Source organism: Emydura macquarii, unplaced genomic scaffold, assembly GCF_026122565.2.
Source record: "Emydura macquarii macquarii isolate MOO-44397 ecotype Brisbane River unplaced genomic scaffold, CSIRO-AGI_Emac_v2 contig_374, whole genome shotgun sequence".
NCBI lineage: Eukaryota > Metazoa > Chordata > Testudines > Chelidae > Emydura > Emydura macquarii.
Window position 1 is genome coordinate 5,782,513 of NW_027130511.1, and position 27,893 is coordinate 5,810,405.

Below are 27,893 nucleotides of genomic sequence, written 5' to 3' on the forward strand. Positions count from 1 at the left end.
AGTTAAAAGACACATACATCTCTCTCTTCCCCACCCCTGCAAATAAAGCCAGTGGAATTCAGCCAGGGGCAGTGCCCCTTCCTGCTGTCTCCTGGAGAACAGGTCCTACCCCACTGCTGTTCCTCCATTGCTCCCCAAGTACCAGTGCTAGAGTCAGCAGTTTGTTGTGGCCTAGGCTCCACCCTCTACCCTCTTTGAGGGGGGGAAGGGGGGTCCTAGCTGTTGTTTAGAAGAGCTGGAGGGTTACTGATTCTCTTGGACAGCAAGTGACATCCATTCTTATGAAGCAGGCCAGCCTAGTGAATGGCTGAGACTATGCAGGGGAGGGGCTTCCTGAAAAGGAAACAAGAGAGGGATTGAAACACTCCCTCTCTGGCATTTGGTCCATTGCTGTTTACCAGTAGCAGGCTTAGAAGATCACTGGACTATCTGCGATTTGCTACCTTGAGCAATGCTGTACACTTGCTTGAGGAATGGGGACCACCCCCACAGCACTAACAAGTAACTCCTGCTGGAGTCAGTGCTCATTTCCATGAGCGACACCTTTCTGGATGCGTCCCTGCCGCCATCTGGCCACAAACCCTCTGATCTCACGTTCAGCAGAAAGAATCTCCCTCTTTTTTAAGTTATGTTTATTTAGCAATAGAAGTATGTACATGTAAAGAACCCCTCCTAAACTCCCTTGTGGCAGAGACATGCACAAAGCAGTGAGGGGCTAGAAGCAACACTGCTCACTGGCCTTCCTCGTCCCACTCTTCACAGCAGCAGCACCAAAAAAGAAAGGGACAGACGAGACACACATCAGTCCACAGCAGAATCTTTGGGCGGAGACTCTCCCCAGCAGCGGATGTTAAAACAAGCGGGCGCCGTAGCCAAATGTCTGTTTAATGCCCTCGAAGTAGTAGCGCTGCCACCCTTGCCTTGTTCTCTCCTCCTCACTGGAAGGGATGCCCTTCCCCTCCAAGTGCACTTCCGTCTCACTGCCTTTGTCAGTGAAGTTCAAGGTTAAAGTTGCAAAATGCCCTAAAAGAGCCAAAGCAATCCTCACATCAGCACTGTGCAATAAACCACAAGCCCCTGGCCCCACAGCCACATCTTCACCCAAAACAGCTGGAGATCAGCTCTGCCTTCCCATCACCTTGGAGCTGAGAATCCCTCCCATGAACCTTCCCTAATGTCCTGCATGACAGCTGCTTTCCTTCCAGGCAAAGGAGGAAGGGGAGAGAGTCCCCTTCAACACGGCTTGCAATACAGCCCCAGGGGTTGTGGCAGAGAGCCTTGAAGCAGAGCATGATGCTTCTGCAGTGTTCCCAGTCCATCCATTTGCCAAGAAAGTAACACACAACATCCAGACTCACTCAAATGATAAAGGCCTGGTGCCAATGCAGCCCAGAGAACCACCCCCAGGCAAATCAGCCAGTGTGCAACCATGGGAGGATTCATTCAGTTACAGGCGAGGGCTGGAAATCTGCAGTCTCATTCTTCAGGCTACCTACCAGCTGGCCAAGATTTAAATCTCCACTTCATAACAATCTGCTTCTCAGGAACCTAGGTAAAGAAAGAGGAATGAATGGGCAGCCATCTTCTCCCGCCAATCCCACTCCATTCCATGTTAGCCAATGACCAGAACTGAGCATGACCTGAAGCATCCGAATCACTTCAGAGACCCACAAGAAGTGAAACTAAAGGGAGAGCGACTCTTAGAACCCTGCATCATGTTATGTGAACACTGGGCCCTGTTGGACTGAAGTACTGCGAGGAGGAGAGATGCTACTGCAACACAGATTCAAAGCATTCTCTCCTCACTATACGATCCTGGGGGCAGGGATGACTGACCTCTGAATGCTCCACATCTGTTTATATATTTGATGCTCCTAAAAGGATGCCCTAAGATCTGAGCCCCATTGTGCTGGGAGCTGTACTAACATAATGAGACAGAGTCCCTGCCCCAAAGAGCTTGCAATCTACATAGACAAGACAGACAACAAGTGGGAGAGACAGAGGTAGAATGACTTGTCCAAGGTCACAGAGCCAGGAATAGAAGCCAGCTCTCCTGCCTCACAGAAATGAAAAGAACCTTTATTAACAAAGGAGTCTCAATCAAGGAGGTAGTAAAGGAGATGAGATACAGAGCAGACGGATAAAAGACTGCAAGGAAGGAGTGACCTGGCCATCAAGGCTCCTTCCAAACAAGATACAGTTGCACTGTCTGGTACTCACTAAGTCAATGAACGTGCCGCTGACACTGCCATCTAGCAAGTGGAACTTCCCTCCTTTATCAGCCTCCATGATTGCCGGTGCATGGGTGAAAGCTTGGACCATCTGCAGAGAGACATGCCTTGTGACAGTTCAGGAGGAGACTCGTGACTGGAAGCACCACAACCCTCTCCCCACAACATGCACTAGCTGCTCTGAAACCTGCTGGCAAGGGAGTTGCTGCTGCTTAGTTCCTGCCACCCCAGCACTGGGCTCTTTGGAACAAAGGCTTGGTTGAAAGTTTAGGGTCTGCATTTTGAGCAGGGGGGAGGGAGCAGTGTCTCCACTTTCTAGCCCATTTCTGAAGAGTGCCATGTGGGTGAAGACTGAGGGAAAGCTCCCTCAGAGCTGGGAAAGCAGGATTTGAGCCTTAAGCCATGTAATGCTAGCACTACATTGACAAAATGTTTTACCTGTGTCTCACAGGATGGGGGACATGCCAGATCTACAGGGGGCGCCTAGCACTCATTATGTGCTTTCTACCAGTTTCTCCTACATGCTTGTAACATTACACCCCAAGACATTCTCATGTGATCTGGTGATTCCCAATTAAAGGCTGGCTCTCAGGGAGCAAGATGTGATTTTCCAGAAACGGAACCGAAGCCTGGATCCTGGAGACCCCCACACTTGCTGCCATAGGTAATGCTATCAGTAGGACTGAACAAGGCTGCATCCTTGCAGAGAGAGGACTGGAGATAGGCTGGCATGGGCAGCCTTGTAAATCATGCAGGGAGAGTGAATGCTTGTAAATTGGCAGTTCCTGTGGTTTAACTCATCTACAGCAGCCTGGATAGGCAAGTTGTTTAGAGACAGCTGTATAGTACAGTCCTTGTCTAGGATGGCATCCCTCCTGCTGCCTCCACACACACAGTGCAGAGAGAAACAGACTATGTGCTTTCAAGATTACTTTCAAGAGGCCAGGACACTGCCGCCTCTATTCCTGAGCTGGCAAGAGGATCAATAGTGAGTGGTTTGTGAGTGGGGAGGTCTCTATTCCTCAGCGACAGCATCTGCTGCCAAATCACTCCTGAGCAGCTTGAGCCTAAGCTGTTCTACGCACAGAAGTGAACAACTCCCAACTCCACCTCACCACCATGCTGGTTTACCTCCTGTGTAGTGAACACTCTGTAGAGCTCCTCGGGAGATGTTAAGAAAATGTCCTTCAAACTGATCTTACAGGTCGGAATCTTGACTCCGATGGGTTTAGAGTCAGACTGATGCGCAGCAGTGCCAGTACTAGCAGTAGTCTAAGGAAACAATAAGAAGTGTAGCGTTGAATTATGTGCTTCGTGCTTACACAGCACTTTACAAATATCTTCTTTCCCAGAATCCTCAAATAAGTGTGGCTGATCATGCACTTAAGGGACAGGAATGAGGATCTTGGAAAAATTATTTAGGAGCTACCATGCGTGATGGAGTAACAAGCAGTTTTAACACTCAGACTCTCCAGTATCTTTGGAAAAGTCTGTGACTGCTGTCCTGGGTATCTGAATTTGCACTATGGGATGTTTCCTAACTCAAATCCAGTATAGTAAGTAACAAGGCTAAGTAGGTAGCTTGACCTATCACACACATCAGATGCACCTAACATGCTGCTCCTTTCTCCAGGACTTCAAGAACATCTATGGGATGTGTTATTTACCTTGTGGTCCTCTGCTTTAGGTGCCAGCTGAGGAGCTGGCTCTGTTTGCTCCCCATTTACTGTGGGTAAAATCATGCCTTGGGTGAACTCTGAAAAGACAGAAACACGTAGTGAACCTAGTAAAGATCAGGTCAATGTTTTAGCGGCTCAACATGCTGTAGGACACATAACGCTACAAAAGCCTGACCCTGGATTAAGGTTATGACTGGAGAGTTTGTACTGAACAGAACTCGAGTGCCTAATGTGAACTGGGGAGAAGGGTGTAAAACCCCTTGAGTGCACGCCCACCCATTTCAGGGAGATTTGAATTCTGTGCATAAGAAGTGTGTTCAGACTGTCAAAATAGATTATTGGTTTATTTCAACAAAACTGCTGCAAAAAACTCAAGTTGTCAGTTCACTTCAAATCCTAATACAGCTAGAGACATTCTCTATGTCATGTTAGTATGCTGGAAAAGAGGAACATTATATATATAAATAATAAAAGGAGACACCGTGTCACCTATTTCTTTGACAAGTTGAAAAAACATAGAGGGTCACACTCCACCAGACTGACCCCCAGTAACATCAGTCATTGTTGCCTCAGTCTTTTCTCCTCCATCACCTGCACATGAAAAATTGTTCTGCCATCTTCTCTATAGCTGGGCTTCAACTCAGAATGGATATGCTTAGCTTTACAGGGTGCCCTGGCAGTCCCAGTCTGTTACCTCCCTTAGCCAGGGGGTGGGGAGGCTGTGTGTATCTATCAGTGGATACAGTTACTAAAGTAAGCTAGAGAGCCTGGAGATCAGTACACTGCAGACTTCAAAGAAGCCTCCTGCCCTGGGCCATCTGGATCCAGTGCAGTGATGAAAAGGCAACTAGTGCTGTAAATTCTCACTCCTCCCATTGAAGAATAGTGGGAAGGGTTGTTTTCACCTCAGTCCCTATTTAGCAGCTGCAAGGGGATGCTGAAGCATTTCTCCCTCATTGTTACGTACCTGTTTTGAGTGTGCTGATGTAAGTGCTCATTACATCCCTGATCTTTTTCGTGCCCTCTTGTTTCATCAAAGCCAGCAAGTTGGTGTCAGGCTCATCTTTGGCAAGGCTAACAGAGATCTAAGCAAAACAGACAAGGGCCTGGTAAACAAAACCACACGCACATTGTCCTTTTAAAACTGGATTTAGCATCATAACTAATGCTTCAGCCTAGAAAGCATTTCCAAAGGAAGCTATGCAAGAGCTTTAATACCTTTATTATAACTCATTGCCTCATGTGCTACCAATTCACAGTAACTTATGCATCTATTCAACTGCCTATAGCTGCTACAGTTCCACTTCTGACAAAAATCAACATCAAAAACCAGATCCCTTTAAGCTAAAACGTATGCTGCTTGTCTGATAGTGATGCAGGATGAACCTAGCTGGTCAACCAAAGAATAATGAAAGGCTACATCCCTATAAAGCTGCTTTAGAGTTAAGATGGGAATGTTTAGTGTTTTTAAACCCTTTGGTAATGAAGTGGCACAGTCAGCAGCACTAGCCATAACTGTGCTTACCTCAATTTCATCAACATCATTTTCATCCGAGAGGTTGGGAATCTCCACATGCCCCTTATACTTCACTCCCGACTCTGAGGTGCCTGTAGAGAGCAATTATACTCTGATTAAAAAGTCTTGTTCAGTTCAATGTCCCTTGCTCTGAGTGCTGCAAAGGGGTGACCTTCTCTCATTTCTCAAGAAAGTGACTTTCCGCTCAAAACCCCACTGACCCTTCCGGGAAAGCCTAGGAAAACACTGTCCATAACCCTGTGCTAGACCCTAGCCCTGAGCAAAAACAAAGAACATAACTCACCTGTCCACGACAGCTTGATATTCCACTCGTAGAAAAATATGAGCTTCCCTTTGCGATTGTTGATGGATGCTTCTCCATCCAGTTTACTCACTTCTGTCACTTCACAGGCCCCCTCCTCATTCTGCACTCTCACAGCCAGAAGCAGAGCTTTCAGCTTCTCTGTAGACCAGTGAGAAGCATCCCGTTCAGTCCTGTACAGATTGAAATGGTATAAGGGTACTTTGGAGACTGGACTGCACCGATGTCTCCGAGCTGGCTTTCGGTGCTTCTGTGCTTGAAAACAATTAGCGTTTTCTAAATTTTGCTTAACTCTTCTGCTCTCCCCCCCGCCCCCATCTCTTTCCACGTTATCCCCCTGCGTCAGGGCCGGTCCCTGAGGCTGTGTCCCAGGCACATCCATCAACTCTCCTTCCATTCAACCGTGCCCCTTTCGCTCAGCCAGCTGCTGCGGGGCAGAGAGCCGGTCGCTTCCCCGCCTTCTCCCTCCCGGGCACCCAACCCGGCTCCCCCACAGCTAGGACAGGAAGGGGGCGGGAAGGAATCGGAAGGGCTCGGGACAAGATGCACGCGCACCGTGCCCGACGGGTCAGGCCGTCCTCAGGGACCACCCTCGTCGTGCCCCCAAACGCCGGCCGGGTCCGAGGCGCGGGGGGTGCCGAGAAGCGCCGTGCTCGCGGAGGGCGGGATCCCCACGCCCGGGGCAGCCTCTCCCCGCACGGACGGGCCCGTTAGCGCGGCCCAGGCAGCGATCGCAGCCGAGCACGGACCCGCTCCCCGGCCGCCGGCTCTCACCAGTGCCAGTTGTTGACGTTGGTGGCATCCGCCCGCTGCTCCACGATCCAGCGCGGGTCGCCCTCCCCCCACTTGGCCATCGGAGCCTCCGCTCGCGCCGCCCGCCCGTGGCGTGGAACCTACTAGAAACGCCCAGCACTGAGCAGCCGCCGCCGCGCCGCGCCGCCCGGCTTCCGCCACCGGCACAGTCCTTCCGGTCCCTCCCGGCACACTCCGGCCGGGGCCCCGACACCTTGGTTCCGATTGCGGGGCGTTCCCTTCTCTCTCGCTTTGTGTCTGGCCGCGTCGCTAAGTAGCGACCCGACCGCCCCCCACTCCCTCCCTCCTCCGGCCTTCGCAGGGGCCTCTCAGAGCGCTGCGTCTTCCTCCCAGAATGGCTCCACCGCCGACCCGTAGCGGACGGGTGCGTGGGTAGGCGGGCTGGGGGGAGGAGGTCAAAGTCAACCCCGTTTCCCGCGAGGCCTATCGGGAGTTGTAGTCTCAATCTCCACGGACGGAACGCCCCGGGAACAAGGTAGAGGGCGGCGGGAAGAAGTCCGGTGGAGAGGAGGGTGCGAAAACTACACTTCCCAGGGTACTTTGCGAGGAACTAAGCCCCTCCGGGGGGAGACAGGGCAGTCGGGCTGGCTGGCAGGGCGGTGAGCAGCGCCAGTGTGTGCCGGAGGTGGGGGAGGGGCCTGCTTGGGGGCTCGCTGCCGCCGGTCCGCGCAGGCCTGGGTCGCAGCAGTGGGGGCAGAAGGAAGGGGCCGGGCAGCAGGGAGGCTGGGCCCGGGGCCGGGCAGCGGGGGGGCCGGGCCGAGCGGGGCCCCTGTGTCTGCCCTCCGGAGCAGCGGGTACCCGCCGTGCCAGTCGGGTTACTCACCTGGCTGGCCATGGGCCGAGCTGACCCGCCACATCCTCGCTTCCCCCCGGTTCCTTTCTCCTCTGGCCGGCCCCGCGGAGCCGCCCCTCTTCGTGCGCCCCGCAGCGGCAGCCCCCTAAGAGCCCTGCAATGGGGCGAGCCCAGGGCCCGCCCTTGTAGCGCCGAGGCCCTGAGGTGTTGTCCCTGAGCCGGCCTGGGCGGATTTGCCTGTCGCTGAGCCTGAGCGTTCCTCTTCGGCTGCTTTTCCAGATGACCAGGATGAAAGTGGACGAGGAGGAGTATTGGCACAGCTCCAAGTGTAAAGCGTTCACCTTTGATGATGATGATGACGAGCTCTCCCAGGTATAGTCTTCAGGCTGCGGGGATCGATAAACCCCTAGAGACTCGCCTCCTTCTTCCCAGAGGCTGGAGAAAGGAGAGTTTGGCAGCCGTGTCGCTGGTTAATGGCTCCCATGCCCATGGCTAACTCTTTTTCACCCTCTCTGCTGGAAAGAAGCTGTACGAGACCCCTGAGAAGGAAGAGGGAGTCTGGAGGGCATAAAACGTTGTTTCCTGCATTCTTCCTCACTTTCTCTGTAAATCTTGGAGGATCTATGTAATGCCCCTGGGAGGGGAAATAAGTAGAAAACACCACACATCTGTATATTTTTCTTTTTTTAAAATAATTGAGGGAGTTGTTGGACTTCAGACGCTTTCCTAGTAGATTTGTGTCCCTTGTAGTGCGAGTAGACTCATGGTAGATTTGGTCCCCTTTTTGGCTGTTTCAGCAGAGATGCCGCAAACTGAGTGGATCAGGGAAATTTGAATTCCCCTCTGGCCCTAGTGTCCCTGAGGCTAAACAGAGGCCTTCAGAGCAATGAAGCAGACAGCTTTGCTTGGCACTGAATTCATTGAAAATTTCAGAATTAACTTTTTAATGAGTTCTACTAACCGACTTAATCTTGCTGGGCAAGTAAGGGATAAGATAGATATTTCTTGATTTTTATCTTCTAACTGTCTGTGTGGAAATCCTTAAAGTCTCTTGGCATCAGGCAAATCTGAGATCTCCTTATCATTTGAGGGTAAATGACCTTTCCAGTGATCCCTAGCCCAACCTGCATCTCCTACTGGTTTGAGGTATTTATAACTGACCACTCAGATGTTCATAGTCCTCAAATTCCATATAGTGGGTGAAAAAGGGCTGATTGTAGGCCAATTGACTTGCTCATAAGTGAGGAACATCTTCCACTGGTCTTTGAACTGTGTGGAGGCTGGAGAAGGTATATACAAAACTCTGAACAAGTTTGTTTGGATGGGAGTGGGTCCAGGAACGCCTCAGGCTATCTGAGTGGACCAAAGATGGTCTTCATGGCACCCTGGTGTTTGTCCATAGCTAAAGGAGTCCAAGAGGGCAGTGAACAGCCTTCGAGACATCGTAGATGACGACGACGACCTTGAGAAGTTCAGCTGGAGTGGGGAGCCAGTGGGCAGTAAGTTCAGGGGTATTTGAAAATTATATCGGGGAGGGAAAGTGTATGAAAACATTCCTGGCTGGACTTGAGCTGTGCAGCTACTTCTCGTACTCCAAAGTCAAATCCCTTCCCCAGGAATGTTGGGACCTCAGAGTCTAATCCTTCCACCTCCCATTCTTTCATGTAAAGTTGTTAAGTAATTATCTTATCTGCCTGTGCCCATTAGAAGGAGAATGAGATGAGGCTCCAGATGTCTCCTTTTGTATTCTTTCCATTTACACAAGTGAAAGGAGTTCCACTGTCTCTCTCCCGATATCCAGCACAGATCAGCATAGACTTTATCCATCATGTCTGGCATCCACCAAGTTTAGAACCACCAGAAGTATGATTGACAATTTATTATGGTCTCCCGCACTTGAAACCATTTCTCCCAGAATCTTTTATGCCAATTCCTGCTGGACTTTGTCAGAGGTGCCGTGATGTTCAGCAGGATGATTGATGGGCTGATCTGATGTTTGAGATACAAGTTTCAGATGCAAGCAGCTGAGTAAATCCATTTCAGGTAGACAATTGGAGTCTGAATGGGAATTGGGTCGCAACCCTCCGACAGCTGCTGTCCACACCCTTTTGGGGGTCATGACCCTTGGATTGCTGTAGGGAATAGCAGAAATTAAAGTGCAGACAAAGCTTGCTCCTTGGAGCAGCCATGGGAATAATACTACAGGTATTTTGAGGTTGTCAGATTCCCTAATGCTGTGAGTTCTCTTCCTGTGTTGTTAATATCAGGTGTTGCAAGCTGGTCAATTGACTGTTCAAATAATGTCAATAATTTGACCACAGTCAAATATTCTACCAAAAATGCCACAATGTAGGTGGCAATCTACCTTTTTGATTGCGTCATGGTGCCATTCTTTCATTTCTTAGAATTTCATTAGATTGTGTTTTCACATTTTTCTGAATTAAAATAACTCAGTTAAGTAACTTGTTTTTTGTAATTTGGCATAAGTATCTCTTTAAATTTCCTCTTGGAGACCATAAAGTTTTACTGTTTTATTACTGTTCTAATAAGCTAGTGCTTTAAAATGTTTGGCCATTTTTGACATTATTTGGTAATATTTGACCAATATTTGATGGGTCAATTGACCAATATTTTGGACCGGTAAAATGCCCAGCCCTAGTTAATTCTGATAATTTTATTATAATCTGCTTCCTATCCTCCCCCCATCCACCAGGCAACACATTCGGGGCACCGTGCAGACAATTTAAGTTTAATATTAAAGTGCAATAATTAAAGGCTCCTCAAACCTATAATGGTAGGTGCTGTGGCATCTTAGAAAAAGGGTGCTGTCCAGAAACATGCCTGGGAAAGAAGAGATTTAATTCATCTGAGAACAGAAAGGGATGGAGTGAGGCAGCTGTTGTAGGGAAGCAAGGTCCATATACCCTAGAGGTCACCGCAGCAACAGTTCAGTCCCTGCCGACTTATGGGCAGGGATGGGACCTCTAAAGGGTGGGAGGTGTCAGAGCCCAGTTTCCTGTAAAGAGGAATCTTAAATATAGCCATATCCTCAGGGTTGGACCAGCCCACTGAACTTAAATGTTGTGGATGGGTCCCCTCACCTTGTTCTTTTTACTGGAGAGATCAAAGGGTTGCAGTGCTCCTGCTATGCTGCAGCTTGTTCTTTTCACAAAGCCAGTTCTTCTCGTCTTCTCGGGGCTGCTCTTGTTGTGTCTCCTGTTCACCTTCTCAGCTAGCCACTTCACCTCACCACCCCCTCTCACAGTCTGGCTCACTGTTCTGCTGTGCCAGGTTGTTCAAAAGCTTGTGTGTGTGATGGGGTTAAGATGTGGCTGTGTGGCGAAAGAGAGAGACTGCCTGCTGTGCCTAGAGCGATAGGGAGCAGAGCTGTGCAAATTATCGCCCTCCTCTGGGTGTGTTACCAAGTCTCGTGTGTCACATTACATACCTACCTGTTGTGTGCAGGCACCAAAGTTATCTCAGTGCTGCAGTGCCTGGAAGGGAATGTCTTGTATTTCTCCAGTCCAGAGAAACCAAAGGATCCTGTTTTGTATCTTTTATTGTTAGCTCTGTAGAGCAGAGAATGTGGCACACCTGGTACAGCGACATTTAAATGTACTGTGTCATATAAATGAACTTCTGTAATATTTATACAAGCTATAGCCATACAACATTACTGAAATGCTGCCATTTCTGGGGAGGAACAGGGCAGCTGCTTAAACATAAGCATTACACAAGTTCAAGTTTTGGATGCTATGTGCTGAATGCTGTATCCAATTGATACAGGGAGGCAGAATGTAATTACCAAAACCAAAATTGATGAGGACACAAAAGTTAACATGCTTCCTCCACTCTAGAATTTTTCATTAAAGACTGTGGTTCTATGTCTCCTCTATGAGTTACCAGGGTTGTTCTCTCTCTCCATAGGTATTTCCTGGTCCATCAAAGAGACAGCCTCCAGCAGCTCTAGCACTCCTGAGGGGAGAGACTTGGGCCTACAAAAGGGCTCTTCTTCCCATGCAGCCTTCCCCAAGCAAGCCTCCTCTTACTCTCTCAGCAGTTTCTTCAAAGGTAAAGTCCCCTACTTGGCTGGGGCAGATGGACCTTCCCACAAGAGCATCAGAGGGGAGTCCAGTTTCCTTGTGTGTATCCCAGACCAGGAAGTGCCCAATGTCTGTCCAGCCACAGGCTGTATCAGCCACTTGACAGGCATCAGTGACCATGTCTGACATGTATAAAGTGGGGAGAGCAGAGGTGACACATGGAGGGGGCATGTGCTTGCCCCCCCCCACCCACCCTCTACCCCTCCCCCCAGTTTCTGCCAGGGTTATATGCCCTGCCATGAATCCCAATACATGCCACTGGAACCTTTAAATTTTGCCTGCCCACCCACCCCCACTAGTAACAGTTATGCATCATCTGTGGTGGAGAGACTGAGGTCTCTTTCAATACAGAGGGGCAGGTCATGTAGACTGTATCTTCCAGCTTGCTATGCTCTGTGGAGTAACAAAGCTGCTTGGATCAAGGTGGAGCATGGCATGCTGGGAGCTGTAGTTTCCAGCAGTCATCCCTCTGTACTATAGATGAAAGCAGACTATTTAGGACCGTGTTTGGCCCAAGTCGCCTGCTCTTGGTCCCCTCTGCCATGGAGGCAGCAGGCAAATACTCTTCCCCTGGAGCTGAGATGGCTTCTACTGTTGCATGTGTGGATGGAGCTAGTGATTTCACCTTGGCGTTGCCAGACATAGTCCAGCTGGCTGAGAGAGTCATGTGGATCAGCACTGTTGTCTCTCCAGCCAGGGAACAAGCCTGATTCTAAAGCTGAATTTCCCCTGAATGTCCTTTCACCGTATGGCATGTTTTTTGGCTGCCCTTGTTCTTATACATTAACTGATTTAGTGCTGGTGAAAGGTTCTGAAATCCTAGCCCTGGAGACTGAAGACCTCTATGTAGTCACAGTGTAGGTACAGTCTGGGCCGTGCCAGTGCCATCTCCGTCCCCTCCCAACACTGTACCCCCAGTGTGCCTCAGTAATCTGTAGGGGACCCTTGGCTTCTCTGGCCACAAGGAGTCAGTTTGTGCCAGTTTTATAGACTCATAGACTATAAGGTCAGAAGGGGCCCTTATGATCATCTAGTCTGACCTCCTGCACAAAGCAGGCCACAGAACTTCACCCACTCACTCCTGTAATAGACCCCTAACATAAGACTGAGTTATTGAAGTCCTCAAATAATGATTTAAAGACTTCAGGGTACAGAGAATCCACCAGCAAGTGACCCGTGCACCATGCTGCAGAGGAAAGCAAAAAAAACCCAGGGTCTGTGCCCTGTAGGTGGCTTGTGTGATGTGGACTAGTGTCCACTAGGAAATGGCCTCAGACCTCCCATTTGTTTCCCATAGGCTGGCCCTTTCTAATATAGACTTAGCCTGGGATGCCCCTGGGAGTGCAGTTCTGTGTTCCCTCTCTGAGATGCTGCCCGAGGTCACCAGCGTGGGGGAAGGCAGCTGAAAGTCTCTCACTGTTGCTTATTTGATTCTTTCAGGAAGAAACAAATTTGGGAGTTTTCAGTCACTTTCAGATGGTAAGAAAGTGGTTTTTATTCCTAACCCTTTCTGGGCAGGAAGGGGGGGGAAGGGGTGGATAACACTTTACACTTACATAGGAGATTTTCACCCAAAGAGTTCACAGCCCTTTGCAAAGTCAGTGTATCTTCCCCGTGTTACAGATGAAGAAACTGAGGCACAGACTTGCCCAATGTCACCCAGTGAATCAGTAGAAGAGTCAGAAAGAGACTAGTATCTCCTGACTCGTTCCCACACTCTGACCTCTAAAAATATGATGCCTCCTTGATGGAAAATGATCTTCCTGTAGAGACTCCTGTGGGTTGGAAGAGGCCCTCTAGATGTAGTCAGACTTCCTCACGCTCTGGTTTGCTGCAGCTCTGTGCCCAGTCCATGGACATGTGGGCTCCTTTCAGTCCGTGGGGCAGACCCAGCATTCGCTGCTCAGTCCGTGGACCTTCTAATAAAGAAATTTGTGCAAGGGGGAAGCTTAGACCTCACCAGGGGAAATACGGGAAAGTTGATGTGAATCAGGATCTCAGACACGCTACTCAGCATGTTGCTTTTCTTCCCCACAGCTCTCTCTGACACAGGAGTTAAAAGCTACGCTCCAGAACTGCGCAGACCAAAGGCAGAATACAAGGTGGGTGGCTCACGTTCATTTTCCCAAGGTCAGAGCAATGGAATGCAAAGGTCACATGAGGTGGAAGGGGCTTCTGGGTGAGTGACCAGGCCCTGTTTTAGCTAGCAGACAACAATGCAGGGATTGGAATAAGGTGAAGGTGAGATCTGCAGCCTGGAACTGGGATTGTACAAGTCCCTTCAGCAATAACTCATGTAAAGCCTCAGACATCAGTTCTTTTTACACTGAAGGTTGGAGTGTTGGTGGGGACACTGGAGTTATCCTTCTTATTGAGGAGCCCTGCAGACATGGGCAGAAAGGAACACTTGTTAATGCTTTGCCTGAAAGCCCTTTCCCCACTAAGTGCAGCCTCATTATTGGCAATGGCTTCATTCCTGTTCTGAAACTGCAGCTGTGACAACCTTTTAGCTCCTGGTCAGGAGTGCTACTCTCTGGACACCTGAAGCACCTCACTCAGGAATAACACTCTGCCCCTTGGTGGTGCTGTTCTCCTTCTAAATATGCTGCTTTTCTTTACACACACCCTTCCTCTAAAGGATGCTGCTCAGATCAACATTCTGTATTGAAAGCGTCCTTTCCTTCTCTGTCACTGCCGCTTGCAGAGGTTATTAAGCAGGTGGGAGAGGAATGATCTAGCATAATAAAGGGGGGAAATAGTAGCAATGGGATGAAACGGAGGTAGAGAAAGTTTCTTCTGATTCCCAGGACCCACTTCTGGACAGTGATCTGGATCAGGCGGAGAAGCTGTCTTGGTGGAAGCCCGAATACTTGGGACATTTACCACTAGCCTCTAAAAGGCCCTGGAACAGTACAGCCAGGGACCAGTCCTGCATTGGCCTCTTAGAGAGAGGGAGTAGGTGGAACCTAAAAGGCGCTTCCTTCTCTGGCCTATATGATTTGATGAGATCTTAATTAATTTTAAAATCCCATGTACTTTTCCTCATTGATGCCCATTCTTCACTCCCTGCCTCTCACTCAAGATGGGCAGTAACACCAGCCTGGTCCCTTTCACCTCCTCATTTGAGTCCCTTTCCTTTGCCCGTCCCCAGGCACTAGCCCAGGGCTGTTGTCTTTGGGTTCCCTGTGCTGCAGGGGAAGGCTCCCCTGAAGAAGCCTGTCTGAACTGAATGGGAAGATGTAACTGAATCCTTTCCCTGCCAATTCATGGTCTGTCAAATCTGTTTTGGAGGCGGGGGAAAGGAAGGAGGGAGTGGCCTCCATAAAACCAACATCTGAGGTTTAAGCTTCTGGGAGGAGACCATTCTAAGATGCACCTCCCATGTGGATGCAGGGATAGTGCTTGTCCAAGGCGATAAACAGACTCCCTGTTCACCTGTCAGCCTGTGGCTCTATCCAGCTCGCTGTAGGTGGGGCCTGAGCAAAAGTCATTACCACCTGAGGTTCTGTGGGGATGTGTCCTCATCCCAGAAATAAGCTGTCATCCTCATAGGTAGTCTCAGCAGAGGAGCTAAGGGCTGAATGGGCTGTGGAGACTGAACCCTGCTGTGGACTGCTGTTAGGTAGTGTGAGAGCAAGCTCCCCTGCACCGCAACTGGGCTGTAGCTATCATGTGGGTAAACAAGAGAGCTCTATCTCTGCATTTATGATTGGCCCCTTTCACCAGCAGTAAAAGTTTGCACATAAATGGAAGCCTGCTCGTATCCTGGGCACTGAACTTCAGAATCTTTTGGGTTGCGCTGGCACCGGTGGTACCAGCCAGATCAACCTGCCTCCTCCCTCACAAAGGTTCCAGGAAAGTGACAAGACTCTGTGACCTCCTTGCCCAGGCCAATTCAGTCAGTCAGAACTCTACTGCTCTCGTTAGTTGCAAAGACTATGGGGAAACCTTTCTATCTGCCCTAAACTGTGTGACAAGTTACTTCGTCAGTTCCGGCTGTGAGTGGGAGGAGCTGCACAGCAAACACTGCAATAGCTTGGCCCCTCAGCATCTCGGGAAGTTCAGAGCTGCTTGTCTTCTGTTGCAGGATTATAGCAGTGACTGGAGTCCCAAGGACACTGTCAGACGAATGCAGAGGGGCAAGGTAAGGACATTCTTTTTCCATTTGCTTGCAAGAGGGGAGCCTCTGTGCTCTCAGGCTGCCTCCTGCTTGCACCTCTGTATTGCGGGACTGGGCATGGGATCTGGGCAGCTTTGTTCATCAGCAGCATGGCCTTAGCAGACACAATAGTCCAAAACTCTGTGCCCACCTATGGCTTTGCCAAGTGGAAGGAGCAAAGGCAGAATGGAAGCCCTGAGACACCCCTAGAGTCAGAAATAGCAGGTGACAGGTGGCAATCATTGGGCCACTGCTAGAGCCTTTGTCTCTGTTAGACCCTGGGGGCTTCTCCCAGGGCATGAGGTCATCTGCAGTGCTCCTGGCCTCATTGGAGCTGGCATTATGAAAAAGCACCGGTGGGATCAACTGAGGGGCTCTGGCTCTCTTCATACTTGGTGGCAATTGGAGGTAGGGGACAGGGAAAATGGGAGTTGTCCTTGGTGCAGTGGAGTTGGGACCTTGATCCTAGCTGCTCATGGCTGGTGGTGAGCAGCTGTATCCTGTGGAAGAGAACATGGTGTGTGCAGACCCTGCTGCTGCTGGCCCTTCGCTAAGATGCTGTTGAAACTTTCCCTTCTTCCAGCTGGTGAAGGGGTTTGCTCTGCTTCCATCTCCACTGAAGGGACTGGTAGCTCCAAGGCTGGGGGAGGAGGGAAAGGAGGAAGAAGCTCTGGGCTAAAGGGAGGAGAGGAAGAGATGGAGACTTCCAGTTCTGGTCTGCTGATCATCTCCAGAGGAGCACAGAGACCAGGGCCCTTCTGCTGCAATGAGTTCTGTTCGTTTGCAGGTTGCAGGGAGGCTTTGCCTCACTATTAGCGTGTTTTGGGAAGCAGTGCATGCACCATGCTGTCCCAGCCTGTACAGTTAGAGGGCCTGCTCCTGTCATTGGACTCAGTGGGAGACACGCTCACAGCCCTGGCTCTGAAGGAATGAGAAACTTTCTGATCCATGTTGCTGAATCACTCAAGATTAGAGGCAGGGTTAGCTCTCTGTATCTCGGTTGGATTCCAGGCACCTGGCTGATGCAGTGTTTCCTTGTCTCCAATGCTGTACCAGATCTGCTCCCTGGAGAGATTCCGATCCCTACAAGAGAAGCTGATGCTCCTGGATGAAGCTGTTGCGGTGCATGATGGGAATGTTATTACAGCTGTGAGTCCTCCTCCATCTGTATAGGGTTGCAGGTGGTGGCCAGGATGGTCCCATAAGGGGTCCATGCATCTACACAGCCACTTAGCTCCGGAATGCTGCTGGTGCTTTGATTTTAAAATCAGCGTGTTACCTAAAAGGGCCAAGTCCGAGGTCTGGGAAACTCTATGTTCTCGGCCTCAGGTTGAAATTCACGTGCTTCTCTGGAACCTCTGATTGGAATCCCAGCAATCAGCTCCTCTTCCTCCTGTGCCCGATGGATCAGGGTCCCCATTGCCGCCTGTGTGCAGGGCTTCGGGGTGGAAGCTCAGGTCCCGTCTGCTCCACACAGCACTGAATATTCCAGGGAGCGTCTCATGAGGGGAGAGGTTTGTCTCAGGCTGCTTGGCCTCCCAGAACGTTGTGCAGCAAGTGAGCCAAGTGCTGGGTGGTCTGACCCCTCCCACTCCAGTGCGGTGGGTGAGGTGATCCCTGCACGTTTGCTGCTAGTAAAGCACTTTGGGGTCCTTCAAGTGGGGCGCAAGGGAAATGCTGTGGTTTAAGAATAGAAGCAGAACTTTTCTAAGTTATAGAAAAGCCAGCAGGGCTTCTTCCCAAGCCAGTGAGTGTCAGCTTGCAGGCCGCCCCATGCCTGCGTTTGGCCTACACAAGTATGGAAGACACCAGCATTACTCTGTACAAAATGCTGATCAAGCCTTGTGTAAAGGCTGGAGCTGAGATGTCTGTGGCTGCGTGGGCCTCCCAAGAGGCATTTCACAGGCCTCCCCTGATGTCCCTGCCTGTCCAGATGCTGGTGAGGGCTCTTCTGAGGGATGTCTCTTCTGCTTGCAGATTCTAATATTCTTGAAGAGGACGCTGCAGAGAGGTAAATGTGGCTGGGAGGTAACTAGGGCCAGTGGTGTCTGTTCAGGATTGTGTTTCTCAGTTAAGGGGAGCCAGAGCCTCTCACCTGTTGCAAGTTAAGGGGAGAGAAGAGCTGGGATCTCTCCTTGTGGGTGCTGCTTAACTGATCCAGGTGTCTCCTTGTGAGAGATGCACCTTGGATCCAGTGAGCATAATGGGATGGGGCTGGTGCTGGCTGTGAAGACCCAGAGAGACTGTCTGAGCACCTGGGACCTTGTTAGGAGATGGTAGAGGTTGGGCTTGGCATGAATGAGAATGAACCTGTGTGGGATATGACTATGTGCTTAGCCATTAAATAGGTGGAATTGGGTTCCTTTCCTAACCCCTGGTCATGAGAGGTCAGATTGTGCCCTGGAGAGAGGGCTTTGCAGAATCCTTTAGTTTTCCTCTAGAAGCTAGCAGCTCTATCCATGCAGGAACAGCCCAGGTTGGCCAGTTTCCACCACCTCATGGCTCCTCAGTGCTGAAATGCTGCCTGTTTCTCCCCACCTAGAGATCCTGTTCCGAGAGCTGGAGGTGCGACAGGTGGCCCTGTGCCATCTAATCCATTTCCTCAAAGAGACAGGAGAGCAGAAGCTGCTCCTGGACCTGCTCAGGTGAGGCTCCCCACCTGGCATCATGGGTGCAGAGCACACTGCCTGTGGTTGGACCCAGAGCAGTGGGTGCTGAGCATGGCTAATGCTTTGTTTTCCCTTTGCAGGTTCCTGGACAGGACCGAAGAGGTTGCTGTGAGTATTCCCAGTTGTGGCAGATCCTTCTCCTGTGTAGAGAGGCTGTGAGCAGATGCCTCTAACAAAGGATTCTGTTGTGACAAGAGCCTGGGGGTGGGGTGGCTAGCCAGTAGGAGGCGTGATGTAGTCAGTGGGCAGGGCTTGGGTCCGTTTTGTTGGAAGGTGACATTCCAGATTTCTTGAGCCCATTGCCTTTTGAACAACTCCTGTTTACTTTCTGCCCCCCTCCAGTTGTCCCAGTACCGGGAGCACTTGAGCATACAGGATGCAGAGAAACGAAGAGAATTTCTTAAAGGCTGCATCAGGTAAGCAGGGAAGGTGGGGGATTGGTGGGGTGTGAGCGCCTCCTGGAGAGCAGAATAAGAAGTCTAGCCTGCTGGAACAAGTAGAACAGTATTTCCCAACCTTTTTGGTTCGAGGGCCATACATATCATTTTTACAACCCTAAAGGCCACCAGTCTCCACCAGCAGTCTCCCACCACCATCACTGCAGCCAGATGGAATGAGTTCAGCGAGGAGGCTGCCTCCTTCCTCACTGATCTCCCCTCCCCCTGGCTGCAGCAGGGAAACTGCACCCATCCTGTAGCCCCATGCGCTCCACCTGGGTCCCTAGACAGTGGCTCTCTTCTGCAGCAACTACCAGGGGGATGGGAGATCAGTGCTCCCCTTCCTCTGGCTCCAGCAGGGACCCCAGCACCTAGGGACCCAGGCGGAGCACTTTGCTGTGCTCCCTGCTACAGCCAATGGGAGGGGAGCACTGATCTCCCGTACCCTTGGCTGCAGCAAAGAACCTGCACCATTCTTTTAGCCCCATGACAACGTGCTCCACCTGGGTCCTTAGGAGGCGGCTCCCTATGCAGCCAGCAGGAGGGGAGCGGTGGGCCACTTTGAAGGACCTCGGGGACCACTTTTGGCCCATGGGCCACGGGTTGGGAACCACTGCAGTAGTGTTTTGTGATGCACATGATTAAAGGGATAGTGGTTTCTCTTTCATCACTGAGTGGGGGTTTGGGGAACAACACGGTGATTAAGAACAGCCTGTGGTGGTCAGTGGCCCAGAATATCCCCTGCTGATCTGAGAGCAGAGACACATTGGGGAATTTGTGATCATTTACCTCGCTGCTGGGGATGAGACCAGGGGTGCCAAGGTGAAATGTTAGTCTCTGGGTGGGTATGACTAGCACTGTTCTTAGCTCCCTTCTCTCACCTATCCCTCCGTGAAGAAGTCCAGGAGATTTCCCCCTATTATTGGGCTCTTTCCATAGATGGCCATAGAGAGCAGGCAAGAATTTAGGGAAGTGAGAGCTTGAGAACATGCTGCCCCTCCCAGATCATTTGGGGGTGTGAAGCCAAAGAGGGGTGCCATTCTGACTCACCACTAATATAGGGAGCACAACCATGGCGCCTGCTTCTCCCAGGAACACTCAGATGAGGTAGAGTGGAGAAGAGAGAGACCCTCCAGGCATTGTGTGCTGGAAAGAGACGCTCATAGTGACTGTCCTCATGCCTTTGCTGCTGGCCAGGTTGCCGTTTTCATCTGAAGATGCCGTTCATGTTCAAGACCATTATACGCTCCTGGAGAGACAGATCATCATTGAGGTAAGGGCCCCTCTCCTTTGGCCGTGTGTGTGGAGGGAGTGTGTCTGAGAGCTCTCCATCTGCCCCTGGCTCGGACCGGCTGTTCTAATGCCAAAGTCCCCCTTCTGGGAAGAACAAGAAGTTCCTAGTGGCTGTAGCCGAGTGCTCTGTGACCTGGATCTAATGTGACTCCACATTCAAGCTTCGCTGATAGGCAGCTGCACCAAGCTGTTCCATTGAGAGTCAGATATCACCATGTGCTGATGGTACATGCAGGGCATTAGCTTCAGAGCTGTGCATCACATTAAGATGGTGTCATGCTGCCGGAGTGGTTCATGTTGTGAACGTCAGCTTCAGGGCAGACTGTCAAAAAGTAGGGCAGATGTCCCAAACTGGTTATATGCTCTGTAATTAGATTTCGCCAATCCAGTAACAAACGAGAACTCCTGAAGCACAATAACAGTCTTACCATGGAGTTACAGATCAACTGGAGTGCCTAAGCCATAAGAGGACTATCTTGCTACCCAGGCGAGCTGTACAAAGTGATAAATGATCACTTTCACCAAAGATAAAAGATTCAGGTTGCTCCCAGTCCCAAGAGACTAGTCAATTTGTACCCCAGATCTCACACAAAAGACAATGCTTGTAGCCAATCCCATAGTAAACTAACAAAGGATTTATTAACTAGGAAAAAGGAGTGAGACTTATTTACATGTTAAAGCAGGCTATATATAAACAGCAAAGAGATAAAGAATTTCCATATCAGCTATCTTTATTTCCTTCTTCCAGAATTCAAGCTGATGGGATGAGCTTTCTCACACGTAGCACCTTCATGGGTGCAAGAGTCTTTGTATTGTGATGTTTCACGATGGCCCACTTAGTTTTGAGAGTCCTTCTTGATGGGCAGGGGAACCGCTCCTCCTTCCTGGGTTCACAAGTTCAGAGCAGACATTTTTACAGTATTATAAAGCAAAAGTTAAAAATGACCTTATAGCATGGGGTACAGACATTACGAGTAAGATTAATGCATGCAGCAACTTACAAGCATTTTATAGAGTCTGAACGCAAAGCACATCCATACAAGTCTAACGCCTATCTTGAGCAATACTAACATACAGGTGAGTTGGTCTGGTTTCCAGCTATGAATTTGTCAGTGCTCAGCTGACACCTACAGCGTTGTCAAGAGCTGACATCAGATCTACCAGTATCACAGATGGTCCCATTGAAATCAGGCCTGTCCCCTGGAAACTGGCCAGGCAGCCCCTGTCCTGTAAGAACTGGGTGAGCAAACTGCAACTTCCCTGGTTTCCATGCAGTCTCTCTCATCCCATTTCTCCAGGCAAACGACCGGCATCTGGAGTCCTCTGGGCAGTCTGAGATATTTCGGAAATACCCACGAAAGGCCTCGATCCTCAACATGCCACTGGTGACCACGCTCTTCTACTCCTGCTTCTACCACTACACAGAGTCCGAGGTGGGGACAGCAGTGGGGTTGGCAGGGGTCTGGAATTCAGTGCTGAAGCCCTTAGTACAAGTCACTAAATAATGATAATACCCAGTTCTTACCTCACACTTTCCATCAGTAGATCTTAAAGCGCTTTACAGGGGAGCTTAGTGTCATTACCCCCATTATACAGGTGGGAAAATGAGGCATGAAGAGGTGAAGTGACTCAATCGAGGCCAACCAGTAGCCCAGCCAAGAGTAGAACCCATATCTCCTGAGTCCCAGTCCAGTGCCACTAGGTCACACTGCTCAGATGACAAAAGTTCTTGTAATGAACGGGAGAGAAATAGTTTCATCCTAGCTAGAAAGACATCCACATGCACACGCACACACACACACACACACACGTGATCTCCAGAGAGAGTTCTCCATACCTTCCAGGATGGTCCCCACATATAATGGAATTGTGGCACTTCAAGGGGGGCATAAAAAGTGTGGGGACAGCATTAGAAGAGCATTTTGCCTGGTATGGCAGCCATCACAAAAGAGTTGGCACATCAGAGAAAGCAGCTGCCTTGCATTGCTTTGGAGGTGACTGCTGGATCCAGCATCCAAGGGATTAATTTGGCTTTTAAACTCTTCAGGCCCCAGTGTGGGTCAGTGGTGTAGTGTGTGCAAGCGTCCTAGACTAGAGGCATGGGAGACCCAGCCCCACATAGCAGAGGAGGAGATGGGAGAGTCACTTCCTTCTGGAACCTTTATTTCCCAATTTAGCATTAGCAGCCTTGATAACATACAGTGCCTTGGAAAGCAGGAGTTCTGGGTCTGTCAGTGTGTGTCTACACTGCAACTGGGAGCGAGTCTCCCAGCCCCAGTAGACAGACTTACGCTAGTAGGGCTCAAACTACACCACTAAAAATAGCAGTGTGGACATTCTGGCTTGGGCGGAAGTTTGAGCTCCAGAGCCCACTTGACCCCTAGGCTTCAAAGCCTGAGCTGGAACATCCATATTTCTCTTTTTAGTGCACTAGCTCAAGCCCTGCTAGTGCCAGTCAATGTGCCGGGGCTGGGAGAGTCGCTCCCTTTTGCAGTGTAGACATACCGTAAGGGGTGGGGGGCCCCAAGATCTGAAAAGGCTCAGCATTACCATCTGTCTCTTTCCACCCCCTCCAGGGGACGTTCAGCAGCCCGACCAACCTGAAGAAAACCTTTAAGGTAGGGAGTGAAATCTGATTGGTCTTTCATTCTTGGTGGGAGGCAGGTTTCTGTGGTGGCATCAATAAAAATACAGGCAAGAGCAGGGCAGGTGCCTGGGAGGAAGGAAATTGAGAGGCTGATTCCTGTCAGAAGTAGGGGTTGCTGGGTCTGCAGGTAAAAGGTTCCTGCCCAGATAGAAGGGAAGCGGGATTGGACCCAGCTTGTAAATAAGGGGTGAGCTCTATGGAGACATTTTCTTTGGTCTGGGCTGGCCTGGAAGCTGGACCTTCCTGGAGCACAAGGAAGGAAGGTTGGCTGCAAGAAGTTCTTGTGGGGAATCTGGGTGTGAGGAGCCTCTGGGATCCCAGGTTACAGGAACCCTTGTCCCTGATGTGAACCCCATGCTCTGTGAGGCTGTTCCCTCAACTGTGATGAGCTTCCCGGACTCTGTTTCCTGACTCAGGCTCTGGCCCTCAGCTGGCTTTGGTGCCCAGCCTGTTGTTGGCCCTGTCTTGCTTCTCATGGCTTGGAAGGAGGAAACTGGCCCTCCTCCCTGCCAGTCCATTGCCAGCCTCAGCCTGCTGCACCAGCCCAGCTGGGAGCCCCCTCCATGCCTTCCAGCAGCATGGCACTCTCCCTGGAGGCAGTGTGGAATGGGGCCATGCTGGGGGCCTAAGCCATGTAACCCTACCTCAGCAGGAGTTGTGACTCCTTTGTATGACCCTCCAAGCACCGCTGTGCTGCCAGGCTCAGGCTTCCATCCCTCCCCTCCCAGCAGCTGGCTTCGTGCCTGCTGAGTGGATGGCGCTACCTGCTCCTTCTCCCCAAGCTGTGCTCACACTCACCATTCAGTGTCTCTGCCTTGCAGATCCCAGACAAACAGTATGTGCTGACGGCCCTGGCCGCCCGGGCTAAGCTGCGAGCCTGGCATGATGTGGATGCCTTGTTCACCACCAAGGTGAGTGGCAAAACCTTTCTGGGAGGTGGGTCTGAACATTGGCTGTTTCCTGACTCTGTTGGGTTTGAGGGTGGTGAGCTGTCTGTCTCCTGTCTGGCTTGAGCTGTTATGTGTGCGGGCCCTGCTCCAGCCTGTGAATTGTCTGGCCTGCTCTGGGGTTATCAGGAGAGCCATTCCTTGTTAGATCTGGGTCTGGACCCATTCATGCTCTGGGGTCCAGAGTGAGTTGCTCAGATAGGGCAACTTGCTCTCTAAGGAAGCTGAGACCGGCTTAGTACAGCGCCTGCCAGCTCAGCTAGAAAAGGAGGCTGCTTTTGACTCTCAGTTGCAGGGGATTCACATGCATTGTGAACCCAGCCTCCAGATAGAGGCTGCTGATCATGGAACTAGGGTCTGGCAGGAAACAGCAGCATCTTCAGCCAGAGGGAGATTACCATTGCCTTCGGGGGGCCATGGAGAGGACAGGTGGGGGGGAGGAACAATGCTAGCAGCTCCTCTGCCATGCATCCAAATCTACTAACAGCTCTGTCCCCCCCCCGGGGACGTCTCTTTGGGAAAGACGAGTGCTGAGTTTGGGCTGTGGTTTCAGAACTGGCTGGGCTACACCAAGAAAAGAGCTCCCGTCGGCTTCCATCGGGTGGTGGAGATCTTGCAGAAGAACAGCGCCCCCATGCAGGTGAGCAAAGGACCTGCGCTGTCCGAGCACACCATCCAGTCTTCCATCCTGCCACACTGGATCAGACCTTCGGACCATTCGGTCTGCTGTCCCATTGCACTGACTCAGACTATTTAGGCCACTTAGCTTGAAAACAGGCTCTCAGCAATGGCCATTACCTGTACCTTACGGTGCACCTTGGGGACGGACTGTTCATTTCTTCCCGATCCCACAAGTGGATTTGGTTACAGCTCATAGAGGGGCATTGATCCCTTGTGGTTGCTGCCTGGTTTCCGTAGCTGGGGACAGTGATGGACTTCCCCATGTGAAGTTCCTCTTTGGACCAGCTGACTCCCTTAGGGATATAGATGTTATGTATACCTGCTTGGAAGGAACATCGGGGGAGGGGGATGAGAACCCAAGAGAGGTAGATGCAGTGAGGTGAGAGTTATGGAGCCGCTAAGGGAGATGGTTAGCAGCCAGCTCTGAGGTGCCTGGGGGATCAGATCATGCATGGCAAAGCCCCACTAAATCATACAGGCCATTGAATGACTTGTTCCTTTTTCTAGATGCTTCATTTGGGTCAGGGTTAAACTGATCCCCAGGAGTTGGGGTAGTATAGGAATTGCCCCTGGGTTGGCAAGGCCCTTGAGGAGGGGCTGGATTCACTACCCCTGAAACCCTCTGAGCAGGCTCATCTGTGAGGCTAGCCCATATACTCACTGTCCTCTGATTGCAGAGAGGGCCGGACTGTGTGGTGACCTTATAAGGGGCTAGTGGGCTGGAGCAGGGGTGTGTTTTGAGGGTGGCGGGGGTTGACCACGGGGAAGTGAGCTCTGCTGATGCCTCCTGCCCTTCCCATCCAGGTGCTGCAGGAATATGTGCGGCTGGTGGAGGACGTTGAGACAAGGTTGAACCTTGCCATGAAAAATAAGTGCCATGACGTTGTTATTGATGTGAGTCCCTGCTGTACATGGGGGGAGAAGGTCTGCATATTTCTCTCTCTCTTTCTTTCTTTCTTTTTCTGAAACACTCACCGGGCTGGGGGTAGGGTCTCCCACATCTCCCTTTCCTGGTTTTTATGAACCCATCTCATTTTCCTCTGGGTTTACTTTCTGGCCAGTGTTTTGGGGGGATTGGAGGATTATTTGTCAAGTGAACAGAGGGTTGGAACCCAGTAAAGGAGGTTGCTTCACTTAGCTGGACTCTGGTTTTGTCGTTTAACTAGACATACAGAGACCTGAAGGATCGTCACCAGCTGATGGCATATAGGTGTAAGGTGGAGCGGGGCTCTGCAGAAGAGGACAAGATAGACAACATCCTCAACAACTTGGTAAACAATGACTCCTCACTCACATACCCCCAAAGCTGGTCCTGTGGTGCTCTTTCCTGTAGACACTAATTGGAGACAGGAGTGGGTTTGTTTGGTGTGTGGCATTGGTGTTGCTGCCCTGTGTCTCCACATCCTCATCCCTCTCACTACTGGGAGGATGCTATTCCAGGTGGAGGTTCCAGTTAGACACTGGAAAGGGAGATCTGTGCAGTCTCTGGAGGAGACGAGCCAGTATTGGGAAAGGGAGAAATAGCAACTGCTCAGTGCTGAGTCACCACACTGAGGAGTTTAGTTCTGTTTGTGTTAGCTCAAAGCCTTATTGTGCTAGGACTAGACACATGGGTGTGAAAGACAATCCCTGCCCCAGAGAGTTTATAATCTGAGCATGTGATGAGAGATGACAAGTGATGCTTTAGTGTGGGGATGGGCTCCTTTTTGGTGGTCCATTCTGGGCACAGCTTGGGGCCTTGGGATCAAAGGGTTTTTAACTCTGGATTTGGTATTCTATTTGACTTCTCCTTAGAAAGGCCTAATTGTATTACAAGTTTATAGAGAGTCATAATCTGACAGGACTACAAATCAGGAACATCTGAGTCAGAATTCTGACTAGCTGCATGGTCTTTTTCCTTTCCCTCCCCATGCCTTGGCTTCTCCATCTGTACCATGCAAGTAATCCTAACCCATTTCCTAGGGGGATTGTGAGGTTACATATATTGTGACGATGATCTTGAGCATTTGCCTTTATTGCTGTTTGTCTGCTCCATGCATTTCACTCAGCTTGGGGCAGTGACACTAGCCTGGTCAGTTTTGCACTTTCTGACTTCAGTTGGTTTTCGTTGCTCATCTCAGGCGCTAGCCTAGGGCTGTTGGATTTGGGTTTTCATGCTTCAGTGGAATGTCTGACTCTTTTCTTTGACTTAAACCCCAAAGCTTTCCAGCCACATCAGGTTATAAACCCACCCATCTTTCCATTTGTTGGAACATACCCTGAGCATGGGGCTGAATTCTCTGACCGTGTTCTCCTGTCCAGTAGGGCAGATACCCTGAGGGATCTGAGCTTGATCAGCACCGATACCAGCCATGTCTTGTTGTGTTTCTCTTTCAGCAAATCCGATGGAAGAATTGAGAGCTGTCTACCCACCTCAGAAGCAGCCCAATTTGCCATGCCAATGAGAGAGGAAACTATGGAGCCAGCCTCAGTGCCAATAGAGCAAGTTTCGTTTCCAGTCTTCGTGTGGCTTGTGTCTGATGTTGCCAGTCAGTGCCAATGGCTCCTGGGACAAAGAGGCATCCAGGCTGACATAAGGCAAACCCAGCTACCTAGCTAGTGGAATAAGACACTGATGAACTAGAGTCAATGCTCTGTAACTGGCTAGGCCAGTGGTTCTCGCAACAATTTTTTTGGTGGCCTCAGAGTGCGGCCACCAACTCTTGTTGGTGGCCGCATTGACAATTTTTCCTAATATATTCAGTTAACGTTAGGAAAATCAAATAAACTGCACATGTCCAAATAATAAGTTCTTGGTTTTGATGCATCAGTTGTGTAGATCAGAATATTAGCAGAAGTTGAGGAGCTCTTTGAATGGAATGGCTGCCTCACTTGCCCCACTCACCTTTCAGTTGGGTTCATGAAGAACTGCAGCCCCTGCCAGGTGGCTGGAGCGAATTACTTGTTCTTCCCTGCAGAGCAGCCAGTCTGGCTACATGTGCAGCAACTGCCCTGAGCCACCTGGCAGGAGGCAGGGAGGGGGCTGCTTTGGGGGGGAAGAAGTGCAGTTTAGGATGGGGTCTGCGGGGGGGGTCACTTGCCCCGTTGCAGGGAGGGGGGATGAATGGGTGAATGCAAGGACCCTGGAGGCAATCGAGTGGCTGGCAGGGAGAAAAGGGAAGGAGGTGGGTGCCGGAACGGCAGGGAGGGAAGGGGGTGGGAGGCGGGACCTCATGCACTGGCGGACAGTGTGGGGAGGGGAGGTCACTTACCATGGCACTGCAGTCTGAGGGCAGAAGGTGCTTCTGGGAGCCAAGGGCTGGGGGTTATTCACCCTGCGGAGGCTGCTCCCAATAAGTCCTGGCTTGTGGTCAGGTGAAACCTGGCAGGGCTGGGTGGATCTTTGCCCCTCCCTCCCCAGCTGCTCGTAGCCGCACAGAAACCCCCTGGTGGCCACATGCAGCCATGGTGGCCGCATTTGAGAACCATTGAGCTAGGCCATGAGATGGGCCTGGCTTCAGTGTATAGAGGGAAATAAAGTCAGGCAAAGAGCAGCTACTTCAGATTCATGCAAGATTAGGGCTCATTTAGGTGAGAGGAACAAGACAATTACCCACAAAAGAT

At 50.7% G+C, this 27,893-nt stretch overlaps 2 protein-coding genes across 7 annotated transcripts; one reads left to right on the forward strand and one right to left on the reverse strand.

Moving 5' to 3' along the window:
* Positions 1–614: 614 nt before the first annotated feature.
* On the reverse strand, positions 615–6,782 carry AHSA1 (activator of HSP90 ATPase activity 1). The gene is made up of 9 exons (XM_067532604.1): positions 6,523–6,782; positions 5,731–5,921; positions 5,436–5,518; positions 4,878–4,995; positions 3,899–3,987; positions 3,363–3,503; positions 2,221–2,322; positions 1,497–1,548; positions 615–1,023 (listed from the first exon to the last, which is right to left on the reverse strand). Exons 1-9 carry the CDS (start codon positions 6,600–6,602, stop codon positions 851–853), a joined length of 1,029 nt encoding a protein of 342 aa, XP_067388705.1. The 5' UTR covers positions 6,603–6,782; the 3' UTR covers positions 615–850.
* Positions 6,739–27,337, forward strand: VIPAS39 (VPS33B interacting protein, apical-basolateral polarity regulator, spe-39 homolog). Of its 6 annotated transcripts, none has more exons than XM_067532551.1 (20): positions 6,909–6,925; positions 7,634–7,726; positions 8,757–8,853; positions 11,282–11,425; positions 12,898–12,936; positions 13,495–13,559; positions 15,545–15,601; positions 16,673–16,765; positions 17,594–17,627; positions 18,159–18,261; positions 18,366–18,393; positions 18,628–18,701; positions 19,920–19,995; positions 21,314–21,448; positions 22,592–22,633; positions 23,484–23,573; positions 24,163–24,249; positions 25,095–25,184; positions 25,457–25,561; positions 26,667–27,335. In XM_067532551.1, exons 2-20 carry the CDS (start codon positions 7,634–7,636, stop codon positions 26,685–26,687), a joined length of 1,473 nt encoding a protein of 490 aa, XP_067388652.1. In that variant the 5' UTR covers positions 6,909–6,925; the 3' UTR covers positions 26,688–27,335. The 6 variants fall into 6 exon arrangements, with proteins under 6 accessions (XP_067388695.1, XP_067388652.1, XP_067388686.1 ...); XM_067532585.1 differs by lacking the exon at positions 6,909–6,925 and adding an exon at positions 7,003–7,036; XM_067532575.1 differs by lacking the exon at positions 6,909–6,925 and adding an exon at positions 7,017–7,073.
* The last annotated feature ends 556 nt before the right edge of the window (positions 27,338–27,893 follow it).